Raw genomic sequence first — 13,717 nt, 5'->3', positions numbered from 1 at the left:
CATATTCCTGGAGAGAGGGTCCAGAGAGCTCATCAGATTTCTGTAGGATTTAAAAGAATAAGAACCACAGCTAAAAGTAAACTTTCTTGTTCAACCTTTCAAAACAGTCCCCTTGGGAGGGGTGGACATGCTCAAATGATACTCTCTGCTTCCGTGTGGGGTTCCTTTGGGCCATCCGCAGGGATAGTTTTAAAACTATGGAAGAATCTCAGGCTCATTTCTCCCTGACCGCAGCTTGTTTGTGGCCCCAGGATGACCCAGCTGATCATCCACCCACCTTAGTCCCCAGCTTTGATCCAAATGACTGTCATCTGCTCCAAAAAATTCCATCCACCTTAACGAGGCAATGATTTGTCATCCTCAAGAGTATTCAAGTGGCCACAAAAGCATTACTTCAGGAATTCCTCAAACTTCCTTCAGAACCTAGAGTGGGAAGGTTTTATAAAGGTGACTTTTGAGGTGACTTTGAGGTGACTGTTTTGAAGGGTCTGACAGCTCAGTAAGAAATCAGTTATGTGACTCTATGAGTTGTAAGCATAACAAATTAACTATCAATACCCAGAAGATGAGATAAAGGATCAAAAGAATGTGTAGAGGAAGTGAGAGAATGCAGCAGTCCGGCCAGGAATGGGCCATCATCCACTCGGCACTCAGGACGTGTTTGCTGACATTCCCTCTGGACTCTGGACCCCAGATGAATTACACAGGAGCTCCCAGACAACAAAGGAGACACACACGAGAAACCTGCTATTGGACCATGTGGGATGTGTTATAACAGAGCGATAACTGGGCAAATGGCACCCCAGAAGTTCACCCAAAGTGTCACTAAGTTCACCCCAAAGTGACATCCTTCCAGAACTGTGGAGTGGACAGAAAGTGCAAAGCAAACGCTCTTTTTATCTGGCCCACTGAAGGCAAGACCTGGGGGAAGGCTCGGTAGACTGTGCTGATGACCCCAGTCCCTCGCTCCTCGCTGCCTCCATGCCTGCTGTGCCCTCCTGCTGAGGGTAAGTTGTACTTCTCTGCCTCCGGACAGTGGGTATCAGAGGATGTGACACAAGCAGGATATTAAAGAGTGCTCATGTGCCTAGTGTTCTCTACTATCTCTGCCATCATCATGAGGAGAATATTCTGGGTTAGCTCACTGGCACCAGGAAAAGGACGAGAGACACATGGGGCAGAAATGCCCAACTAAGGTGCCCAGCCAAGCCCAGCCTAGAGAAGAACCCTGTGACCAGCCTCCAGATGCAGGATGGAATCAGCAGAAACCCTGACCCCATTTGAGCCTTGGTTCCAGCCTACTCCTAGTCAACCCAAAGACAGGTAAGATATAATAATAAATGACTGTTGTTTTAAGCCACTGGGTTTTGGAAGCAGTCTCTCTCTCTCATTTTACTGTGGTAAAATTTACCATCTTATGATGGTAAAAATTTACCATCTTAACCATTGGTAAGTATACAGTTCAGTGCATTAAGTCCGTTCACATTGTTGTGCACTCTCCACCTCCAGGATTTTCTACTAAAACTCTGTACCCTTTAAACAATGACCCCCCACTCCCCTCTTCCCCCGGCCTCTGGCAACTGCCATTCTACTTTCTATCTCCATGAATATGATTATTCTAGGGACCTCAGATAAGTGTAATAATACAACAGTTATCCATCTGTGTCTAACATAACATCTTCAAGATACATCCATGTTGTAGCATGTATCAAAATTTCTTCCTTTTTAGAGTTGAGTAATACTCCACTGGATGTGCATACCACATTTTGTTTATCCACTCATTTGTCAGTGGACACTCATGGCATTCACATTCTTTTGGCTAATGTAAATAATGCTGTTGTGAACATTGGTGCACAAGTATCTGTTCAAACCCCTGCTTCCAATGTGCTTGAATTGAGCTTAGTTCTGGAAGTGGAATTGCTGGATCAAACAGTAATTCTAGGTTTAATTTTCTGAAGCCCTGACCCACCTCATTGCAGACAAAGCTAGCCAAGTCAGAAGGCTGGCACTGAGAAGCATCCTTTAGCCTCTTTCCCCTCTGATGCAGCCATGATTGTGTGCAAGGTTTTCCCTTGTGCCCAGAGGCCAGTTGAAAAGAAAGACAGGAGAAGAGAAACAGTAGGAAGCCCTGGATAACTGAATATTGTTAAAGTGATCGAACTCAGAACTGGACAGTGAATGAGGCATTACATTTAGTGGAAAAACAGTCCTAGACCAAATATCCTGCACTGGGAGAAAATCCGAAGACAGCTTTGAGAAAAAAGTTGAATTCAGTTTGAGTTCAGTTGTGGGAAATGAAGCTGGTTTTTCCTTTTGCATGTGTGAGTTGCAATGTATGAATTTTTAACTCTGCCATAGAAGCAATTATTCAAAGACAGTGAGGCCCGAAGGAGCCTGGTGTGGCAGGACTGGCACCTGGCCCTCAAAACACCTCCAGGTACCCTCATAGCCCAAAGAACTAGGGCGTTGTCCCGTCACACCCAATGTCATCTGGAGCCCTAAACCCCAAGTGCCATCCAGCCTTGAGAAGAAACAGTTTCTTCTCAGGAAGAAGAAGGTGAGGGGGAATTGGATGAAGGTGGTCAAAAGGTACAAACCTGCAGTTATGAGATAAAAAAGTACTGGGGGTGGACTGCGCAACATGACGACTACAGCCAACACTGGTGTGTGAGGCATTTGAAACTTGTTAAGAAAATAGGTCCCAAGAGTTCTCATCACAGGAAAGAAACACTGTTTTCTTCTTTTTTGTATCCATATGGGATGATGGATGTTAACTAAACTTATTGTGGTAATCTTGTCACAGTATATGTAAGTCAAGTCCTTATGCTGTACACCTTAAACATATATACAGTGCTGTATATCAGTATTATCTCAAAGAAAACTGGAAAGAAAGAAAAGGAGGTGAGGAGAGGCCTGCTTCAGGGACCCGGGCTCCAGGCCTTCTGCATGGGCATTCTCCAGGAGAGCTCCGCTTCAGACCCCACCTGACGGGCGGGGGCTTGTACCTGAGCAGAGCTCACTTCCTGTTGATGGGAATGTCTTGTACCCTTCAGTGGCCCTGTTGAAATGAGAAGTGTCTGTTGAGATATTTTAGTGTCAACTAGGACGTGATTTTTTTATTTTATTCAATTTTAACACATGTAAATGTGAATATCAGTAGGCGGATTGGCCAGCAGCTACCATACTGCGGCTGCGGCTCCCTCCACCTCCCTTTCTGCTCCCCATCCTGTGCAGCCAGCACTGTGCCCTGACTGGGAGCATCCCTGAGCTGCTGAGTTTGGTTCTCAGATGCTCAGCCTTGTGTCCAGCTGCCACCTGCAGGATTTGGGTAGCAATGGTCAGAAGTTGGCCTTGATCCCCACTAGCCTCACCCCCAGGTACCTGGCTGCAGAGAGAAAGCTTGTTGAGAACTTTTGATGCATCCCGAAGAGGCCTTACTGGAGAAGCCCCAGTCCCTGCCTGCCATTCATGAAGTAAGCATGCGATAAGGGGCTGGCTGGGCCTTCCTTTCAACAGGGGTGTGGGCTTGCTTTCAAATTATAAAGGTTACCATCCCAAGGAAGCTCAGCATTTTCAGAGAAGCTGAGCTTTCTGGGAGAGGCCCCTGCAGAGATTTGGGGCTTGGCCTAACCCTGGAGGAGGTGAATGCTCAACAAAATGGGAGTCTGCTCTGAAACCAGTATGTCTGTTTTCTATGAATGCTGTTTTCTATGTCAGCCTTAGGAAGGGTATAATTCATGTCTTCAATAGCAATGCTTCTCACATGGGTCCCACAGGGGAAGTTCCAGATTTCTTGGGGGAAAGGTCATGTGTATATAGGACTGGCTTCTCCAGACTTGCAGGCATGATGGCACATGGAACACATGCCCTGGAATCCCCCAGCTCTACCTCCAACATATACGGAGGCAGGATATCATATTTTAAAATACTAAGCTGATCTAAAACCAGGTACCAGCAATGGAGTGGGAACCGGTGCTGCACAGCCCACAGGACCTGTGAGTTACTACAGGCCTGAGACGCTGGGGTCTTAGGTCCATGTAGGGCAGGAATTTGGCCTCTTGGACAAATAAGAGATGGAACTGGGCTCCATGTAAGCAAAGAGCCAAGGACCAGACCCAGACCAGAGAGCCCCAGTCCACTGGGTAAAAGTATGAAGACCCTGAGCCTCCTATCTGTGGGAATGTGGGGCCCTGATTCACATTCTCCTCTCCATACTGTGTGGAAAGCCCAACCTCAGAAACTAACATTAAAAATGTGTTTGACCTTGTAGGGATTTCAGTAGACACTGCCTCAAAAACTTCCCTGTTGGGAGGTGTCCTCAAGTCCAGGTCCTGTGGGATTACTTTGGATATAAACTTTTGCTGAGTAAGGCCCCAAAATACAAAATATATGAGGAAGTCTAGTACCACTCATTTATTCATTCATCCATTCAACAGTTTTCTCTGGACACCTACTGGTGTGCCAAGGGCTAGAGACACATCAGGACACAAAACAGATACAAATTTTGCATTGTGAGTGCTTACACTTTGACTGGGAGTGACAGACAATAAATAGCATACATAATAGAGTAATAATGGTAAGAGATATGGAGAGATATAAAGGAAGGGGGATTAATAAATTGTGGGGGTAGGTGACACAATTGAAAATACCATAAACAGGGAAGACTTACAGAGAAGGTGGTGAGGAGGTGAGCCATGTGGAAATTTGAGGGAAGGGTATTTTGATAAAGGGAACAGCAGAATCATGCTGTAAGTTTCAAAACAGTCAGGAGGCCAGTGTGTCTGAAGGAGAGTAAACAAAAGGGAGAATAATAGGAGATGAAGCCAGAGAGTTAAGCCAGATTATGTAGATTTGTGTGTATGTGTGTGTTTTTTGGTAAAGCTTTATATGTCACCACAGTCACTGGCTTTAAGCAGAGGCATGACATAACCTGACTGATAAGCTTTAACAGGAGTCAAGATTAGGATTTTTGACCTGAGTAATTGGAAGGAGGGTAGGAGGGAACTCAGATAGGAAGACCGAAGTTAGACAAGAATGTTTGGGGAAGATAAGGAGTTCAGTTTTGTAGACTGTGTGAGGATATTGAGTAGACAGTTGGATAAATGAATTTAGACTTAATAGAGGCTGTATCTGTGCTGCAGTCATAAAGTTGGAGGTCATGAGCATGGAGATAGTATTTGAAACCATGTGATCGGATGAATCACTAAGGACAGGCAAGGATATAGAAAAGAGTAGATATTTGAAGACTAAGACCTGGGGAATTCTGATATTATGCGGTCAGACAGTCCGTGTGCCCAAGAAACAAGAAATAATAGAGCAGTTTCAAAGTAAGAATGCTGAAAATGTTCAAGTAATTAAAAGAAAGGTTAGCATCCACAAAATGAGATATTATGAAACACAAGCAGGTAGATATGATGAAAAGAACCACATGTAAATCCTACAAGTGAAAAATATCATTATTGAGATAGAAATCTCATTGGATAGGTTAAACAGTGGTCTAAACACAGTTGAAGAGTTAGCGGATTGGAAAATAGAATGGAAGAAATCCAGCAAAGGAAAAACTGAAGGTAAACATTTCCTCACGTGTTTCTAATAAATGTTTTTACAGGGCAAGCTTCTTGCCTTTCAGGCTAGGACTCAGTGTTCTAAGCAATCAAACTTGTAAATCAGAGTCCAGAAATGGAAAAACATACAACAGTTAAAGAAAAGGTAATTGATGTCTAGAATCGGGGAAAGATTTGGCGACAGGATTGCAGACCTCTGCTAATAAGAAGTGCATATCGATTGCATGGTGTCTGCTTACCCCTTTGAAAGTGTTTTATGTGAGTCAGGAGTAACGGGTGGCCCAGGGCAGGGCTGAGAGGCCAGGCAGTGTCTCTGTAGGTTAAGAGAGCAGTTTCTCCACCTGACCTCTGGTAGAGAAGTTCCCCTGATTCAGTCTTCCCTCTCTCTTTAAATAGCTACCTATTTCCAGCCTTTTCTCCTGGATGTTGCTGTAGCTTCTCTAGGGTATTGCTGGATCTGCTATTAATTCACGAGTTCGGTAATTGTTTAAAAATCATGCAGCTGTTTTTTTTTTTTTTGAGAGGGCATCTCTCATATTTATTGATCAAATGGTTGTTAACAACAATAAAATTCTGTATAGGGGACTCAATGCACAATCATTAATCAACCCCAAGCCTAATTCTCAACAGTCTCCAATCTTCTGAAGCATAACGAACAAGTTCTTACATGGTGAACAAATTCTTACATAGTGAATAAGTTACATGGTGAACAGTGCAAGGGCAGTCATCACAGAAACTTTCGGTTTTGATCATGTCATGCAGCTGTTTTGTGCCAGGCTCATAGTTGTAAGAGAAGGGGATGTAGACATCCATTAGACATGGAGCTGAGCATCTGATTGGAGGCAAGACACATAGCTCATTTCCATACAGTGTGATGAGTGTCACCAAAGGGGTAATCAGGTGCGGCAGGAGCATGTTCATCCTATGACAGGTGAACAATGCCTCTGGAAACCAGAGGAATTAAGTAAGTGACAAAAGGGCCAGAGTGGGGGTAGGTGGCATGCAGGTGGTGGGAGCAGCACAATCAGAGGCACAGGAATGCGGAAGATGGATGCATGTGGGAAACACTAAATTGTAGCCTCGAGTGTAAGCTGGAGAGTGGCTCTCCATTTCCCTCAGGACAAGCCCAAATGTCTTAGCTCTGCTCATGATGATCTGGCCTCAGCCTCACCTGTCACCCCCTGCCACACCCCCTTCTGTTCTGCCACCATACAGAATTACCTGCAGTGGCCAGCATAGTGCCTGGCACATAGTAAATATTTGATACATGTTTGTTGAGTGAAAAATGAGTGGCCAAAGAAAAGCATGGAAGGCAGGCAGGGGCTGAGCCATGCGGGGCTCTGCTTGGAGTGTCCAACCTGAGGTATACGCACCTGAGGGCTACACCTTCCCAGGGGACTCATATAGTGGCTCTGTCAGAAAACTCTGTTCCTGAGTCTTCAACATTCAGATTTCTGCTGAGTGGACTTCGTATTCTCTAATTCTCTGTCTTCTCAATCAGATTGTGATTTGCTGAGGGTAGAGAACATAGCTAATGTCTCATTCAGTGTTGACATTAATGGGTGCTGAACTGGACGTTTGTGGGGAGAGCTGGACATGCCTGTTTGACAGAAAAGGAAAGCACGGGATGAGATGTGTAGGGAGGGCATACCTGAGCGTTAGTAACCGCAAAAGCTGAAGCTGCTCTCCCCTGCTGCTGTATCAAGCCCTGCGCGGGAGAGGACAGCAGGCAGGCATGTCGGAGTGGAATCACTGGCGGCCCAGGGAAGGGGAAATAGCTGCATAAGGCTGGTCACTTCAGACCGACCCCTCCTTCCCTGGAGTTAGTGGTGCAGGGCCCCTGGATGTGAAGGGTAGACTAGGCTTCCTCTATTAGTCTGTTGGAGGGGGTGTCCCTAAGGCAGAAGGATGGGTTTGTGTGTGCATGTTTTGCAAGTTCCATTTCAGAGAAGTAAGATATTTCATTTCCCGCAGGTTGGTTTCCAAAGCCCTTAGAACTTCAGCAGGAGAGAGAGGAAATACCCCAACTGCATCAATTGTCAGTCATTCAGCATTTAGTATTTGCTATGTATGAGGTGCTATACTCAGTGCTAGACAACACAGACATGTGACATATGAACACACATGGGAAAGAGCAACACATCTGAAAGCAAATAGGGAGCGACTAAGAGTGAAGTTCTTACTAGAAATAATTTGCACATGGGCAGAGTACAGTAGAGCAGTTAGGGCACAAGGTTGGTGACTTTAGACAAACATGGGCTTAGTTTGAATTGGAACTCAACCATATACTGTGTGATTATGAACCAGTTACTTCACCTGTGAATCTTGGTTTTCTCATCTGTAAAATAGATATCTTCTTCATGTGGTTGTGAGAATTAAATGGAAAATGGATGCATCCAGCATGGTGTTTGGGAGTGCTGGTTGTGGAATGAGACTACTTGGGCTCATACCTCAACTCCATCACTTCCCAGCTGTGGTCACTTAATCTTGGTCTCAAGTTTTCCCATTCTTAAAATCGAAGTAACAATAGCATCTACACTATTGGGTTGGTGTGAGGCTTAAATGAGTTTTAACTGAGTATAATCTTGGAGCATAGCAGGAACTCAATGTATCTACAACAGGAAAACAATTGCTGACTGAACCTACACAAGAAACGAAAACCTATGTATGTGCACACAAAAATCTACATGTGAATGTTTACTGCAGCTGTATCCACTATCTCCCAGAGCTGGAAATGTCCCAGTGTCATCCAGTAGGGGAATAAACGATGGACTGCTGCTAACTGAAGGGAAGGAGCTGCTGTCATGCAATGGCATGACCCAATCTCAAGTGCGTTGTGTTAAACGAAAGATGTCACACTCAAAGGGCTACATACCATGTACTAACACTTACATGACATTATGGAAAAGGAAAACTATGGGGCGAGCAGACCAGCAAGGGTTAAGGGTGGTGTCTGACCACAAAGAGGCAGCCTGAGTCATGTGGGTCATGGAAATTTTGTATCTTGATTGTTGTGGTGGCTGCATGACTCTATGCATTTTTGTCAAAACTCAGGGAACTGTACACCCAAGAGTGAATTTCATTGTATACAAGTTAAAAGAAATCCAAACCCCAAACAACTGTTAAATGTTTCAGGAAAAATGAAATGGCAAATTGTGGATAGGTAGCAAGGAATACACTCACACACACACATTGATAGGTAAGGATCTGCCCAGTGAAAAAAGTTTACTTTACTTAGCCACAAATAAGCTTGCTCTCAAAATACATCTGACACAATTGTTTGGAATTAGCTGGACACTACCTGCATAAAGGACAGAGAGAGTTCCCAGGAATGTCTGAGGGCTAACCCGCTTCTGAGTAATGACAGTCTGTGATGGACCCAAATGCTCAAAGGCCAGTGACCCAGTATTTGAAATAACTGCTGTCTGACAACAGCCTAGGAAAGTCTACAGAAGTGCTGTGCTCCGTGGAGCCCTGTCCCGAAGGGAGTGCCCTGTATTCCTCTCACCAAGGCTCCCCATGAAACTTACTTGGATGAACTTTAGATTAGTGCTCACCTCAGGGGCCATGAGCTTGTGATTATTCCTCCTTTTCTGGGAAGGTGAGTTACATATCCAACTCTCAACACTCTGTGCATCCTTTTGGCCAAAGATATCATACTATTAAGTTCATCAACTCTAAAACCTAGTGATGGATTATTTTCCCCCTCACCTTGCTGCTGCGGGAAGAAATAGAGAATCTAGGACTTGAGAAGATCAGATCCAGGGTTAGTTAAGCTTCAGCGCTGTCCAAATTAGCCTGAGTCTATAGAAAAACCGCACTACAGACCTATTTTGCTCATAAACAACTTTTATTTTTGTTTTCAGTATGTGCCCTTTAAGATTCCAAATGTCTGGAGTTTCTGATTCTCCTGGGACCAGAGGTAAAAGCATTGCACGGAAACACTCAATCTTGGCTCACCACTCTCTCCTGAAGAGCTAAGTTTGAAGGCCCCAGAGAGAGGGAGCTGACATTCACACCTTATTCCAAAATGGGTAACACAGTGAACAAAGAATTAGTAAAACACAGACCCAGTCTGTAAAGGGCTTCAAATATACATATTCTCTATATATAAACCTGTTATATAGGATTTCAACTTAATTGGTTTCCTTGTGATTTGTAATTAAAGTACAAACGATATCGATGTTATACACTGCTGAGTCCCCTCCTCAGCCCCCCTCCCTCCCCACATAAATAACATTACAAAGGTCAGGTGATCCTAAGTTTTTCTTGTTGTGAATATTTTGTTTTAAAAATCATTTTCCCCTTCCTCCCCTGCAAACTACCTCTGAGTTGGTAACACAGCAGCACAGAAGTGACAAGACTAGGGACAGCATGGGGGTCTCAGGGAGAAAGCACAACACTGCCTCTCACTGACCGGCGCCAGATGGGCTTTTGCTTTTCCACTGACAGCAGAGACTACGGCAGAAGCAGAGTGTGCCAGGCGGCTGGCTGGACCACTGAGAAAAGCCCTAGAGGCATTGAGGTTTTGGAGACAGAGCACAGCTCCAGAAATGTCTTGGCTCAGTATTTACACAGTATTTTTAAGCTGCATTTTCCTTTTAAGAAATTTGTGTTTCTGAGGTTGGCTGGGGGAAAGAAGAAACTTAAAAACAAGACCAAACCAATTCCCACAAAAAGTCCTGCTGTTAAGTCTTACTCAGTTATTTTCACACACATCATTAAGAGTAGGTACTGACAATGACTGTTTCTTTTTCTTATTCTTTATAAGAGCATGAGAGAGAGAGAGAGAGAGAGGGAGAGAGGAGGAGGGCACTACGGAGAGCGCCGGGACTTCTTCAGCATCAAGTGACACTGGATGGTCTGGATTCGGGTCTTGGCTGGGATGAACTCGGGCTGCAGCTTCAGGGTTGACTCATACCACACCAATGCTTTTTCAAACTCCTCCTGTGAGGGGCAAAGGGACAAAAGTGAGAGGGCTATTACTACCAGGCCACATGTATATGGTGACTTCTTTCTTAAAAAACACCTCTGTGCTGGCGAGAGTCCTGGAGGATATTCTCAATGGATCTAAATCACTGAAGAAAACTCTGAAGTTTGGGAGAAAACAACTACCTCCATCCCCAAGGTACAAAGGGAACTATGGCAGAGCCCAAGAACCAAAGGGAAAGGGAAGACTGACTTTACTAGGGTTTGACTCAACAGCAGGAGCGATCGTGGTAGTAACAGTGAGAGCCAACATTACTGGTGTGTGCCTGGTGCTTCAGGAAATCCTTCCATTTAATCCGCACGGAAACCTAGAACTATGCTTGGACGTGCTCATTACACATCTGCCTGAATTCTCTACTATGGCTGGAAAGATGGAAGTAAAGTCAGGTATCTCAATTAGACTTGCAAATTTTGCAAGTGTTTTATTCTAACATTTAAAAATATGAACATGGTTTGGGAATGACCAGTACCATACTGAAAGCATTCATCTTTTACGTAGTCTAGTACTCTCAAAGAAGAACTCAAACCAACTGGTTAAATGACTCCTTCTGGCAAAAATGAGAGGCAAATTTCCTCAATGACAGTAACAAATTTTACATTTACTGAGGATGAAAATAGATTCTTCAATTTTAAGAAGCAGAGTCACAAATTTGCACATTCAGCAACAGCTACCTGGCCAAATTATTCTTCCTGCCTTTGAAGTCAAGGATGACACATAAAACTTGGAGCCTGAAGCTGCTTGTTCTGTTAACCTTTACTGAGAGTACCCTGGGAACAGCTCCATGTGGGACATCAAGCTTTAGACAGGTGGGTGTCATGATTCTCATGGTAAATGTGGCAATGACAGCTTCTGGGGGACCCATGGGATTTTAAGTTCTGAAATCAGTCTGTTTCTGAGCAGAATGAGGGTTCTGGATGATGGCTTTACCACTTTCTCTGTAAATGGTATTCCATGCAACTAGTGGCATTCCATCATTCATTAAACATTTGGTGAGCACCTAGTATGTGGGAATGCTGTGAATTGCTAGGAACAGGGAAACGAAGAGTCTTTACCTTGGGGACAAAGGGGAGTCTTTTCCTTAAAAAGCCCCAACTCTAGAGAGAGACAAATACTTAAAAAAAAAAGGTAAGGCAAGGTGAAAATATAGCAAGAAAAAGAAAAATCATGAGTGCAAATCTGGGTACCTGGCCCAGCCTGGAAGTAAGAAAGCATGAGTGTGTGTATGTCCATGTGGAGTGTTAGGTATCATTTTCTGGAACAGGTGATATCTCCAAAAGTTCAGGTAAATCTGACCCTACTGTCAGTGTAAACTCATGGTGAGGAAATACAGTTGCAAATACTTAGATGAATTTTATGTAGTATTTTTAAAACTACACAAGCCTTTTATCCATAAAGTATACCCTTGGTGGAGCCAGCAACTCTAGACACAAAACCTCCAGGAGATTGGGGGACATGGACAAAGGCAAAAAAGTTCTGAAATCAAAGATGAAGATGTGCCAGAGAGAAAGCGGCAGAGCTGATATGCTCTGCCTGCACCGCCAATCTCACCATTGCCACGTAGACGTTGCCCAGCGTGAAGTGGTTCACAGCAAAGTGTGGTGCAATCTCTACTGCCATGGTGGCTACTATGACGGCATCGTTCCAGAGCTTGGCATTGTGCAAGATGTTGGCCAGGCTAATCAGGGGCACGTCCTGGGAGAGGAAGGAGAATGGTGAGAAGGGAAAAATATTGGTTGTTGAGCTTTACCTGTTGGTGGTGTTGATCATAAATAATGCAGCCAATGTTTCCTGGTAAATCATAACAGTGCAACTCAGCATGCTAGCCCTCTGTTTGCTAACTGGTCTGTGACATAGAAGGAGCTTGCACCAGCACATAAACCAATGCTTTATTTCTTTCATTGAGAAAGTCTTGCCTCAAAAAACAAAACAAAAATGTCAGTTGAGTAAACAGTCTGCTGAGCAAGGACGCTGGTGCAAGCTCCTTGGCTTACTGCAGGTTGGTAATAGTTCGTAGACTGACAGAGCACACCTTGAGTCATACTACCATAGAGTCAAATAGTTTCTGCAAGGACCACTCCATCATCTGAAGCAGGGGGCTTGCAGACTGGTCCACAGGCCAAATATAGCTTGCTGCCTGTTTTTGTAAAGTTTTATTAGAACACTCTGTTTTCATTCCTTTAGTATTCTGTGGCTGTTTTCATGCTACAAGGGCGGAAGTGAATGGTTCCAACAGAGGCTGCCTAGCCTCCAAAGCCTATTTTCTTACTATCTGGCCCTCTACCCAAGAAGTTTTCAGGGCCTTGATCTACAGTTTTGGCCCTTCCCTATTGCCTAGCAGTATAGAGCACAGAATGACAGGTCAAACAAACAGCAACATTATCATTATCAAAAATATTTATTCACTTTAAGTGTTACCCAAACAACTGCTGCCTATACATATTTTACTGGGTTCTATGAGATGCAGACGAAAAAGAAAAAAAAAGGACCCAACTTTGTCTTTACTGGACACCCATAGAGTGCACATCCTTATGTGAGGTCACAGAGGCCTAAGGACTTGGCTAAGGTCACAAGTTAGTAAGAGGCAGAGCTGCACTTAGAACTCAGTGATGCCAGGCAGGAAAGCCTGTGCTCCTTCTGCCATTCCATACACTGCCCATATGAACAAAGACAGAAGCCATAGGAAATCTGGAGATTAATACAGAACTCTGCATAGGTGGACACAAATGTGCTCTTAAAAAGCTGCATGGTCTCAGTCATCATAACAATAACTGGCTTTTAAAAAAAGGCTGGTGCTACTCAGGGTTAGCTGGGCTTTGTTCTTGCTTTTTGGAAGAGGTGAAGTCAGACACCGAAGACCAAGAACTGGTTGATGTATATGAAGAAATGGAAATTGCTTCTGTTCCTGTGTCTGGAAGTAAGCCTAAGTCAGTAGTGTAAGCAAGACAATCGTAACAGGCCTCTAGGCCCCTGGGGATAAGCTACAGCCAGAATGACTTCAAGGGTGAAGACCTGCCCAGACCAGAGTGTCTGCTGTATGTGGGTGGCTCTGAGCACAGCAGAAGCGGTATAAATGATGTAATGTTTTACAGGGAGGGACCACTGAGACCTCCCCCATGCTCCAACTTGCTGATAAGGGAAGGCGTGAGAGTGGGGCCAACTCACA

General features: G+C 44.3%; 1 protein-coding gene across 5 annotated transcripts in view; it reads right to left on the bottom strand.

Moving 5' to 3' along the window:
- Positions 1-8,764: 8,764 nt before the first annotated feature.
- Positions 8,765-13,717, bottom strand: part of TTC17 (tetratricopeptide repeat domain 17) — a 160,679-nt gene continuing 155,726 nt past the window's right edge. For all 5 annotated transcript variants that reach the window (XM_036891710.2, XM_036891711.2, XM_036891713.2 and 2 more), the window contains 2 exons: positions 12,103-12,246; positions 8,765-10,511 (listed from right to left, as the gene is read on the bottom strand). In XM_036891710.2, coding sequence (XP_036747605.2) covers positions 10,380-10,511; positions 12,103-12,246 — 276 coding nt within the window. In that variant the 3' untranslated portion in view covers positions 8,765-10,379. The remainder of the gene's footprint in view (positions 10,512-12,102; positions 12,247-13,717) is intronic.

The sequence above is a fragment of the Manis pentadactyla genome, chromosome 9, assembly GCF_030020395.1.
Source record: "Manis pentadactyla isolate mManPen7 chromosome 9, mManPen7.hap1, whole genome shotgun sequence".
NCBI lineage: Eukaryota > Metazoa > Chordata > Mammalia > Pholidota > Manidae > Manis > Manis pentadactyla.
The sequence above is the reverse complement of the archived record's forward strand: the minus strand, read 5'-3'. Positions and strand labels throughout refer to the sequence as shown.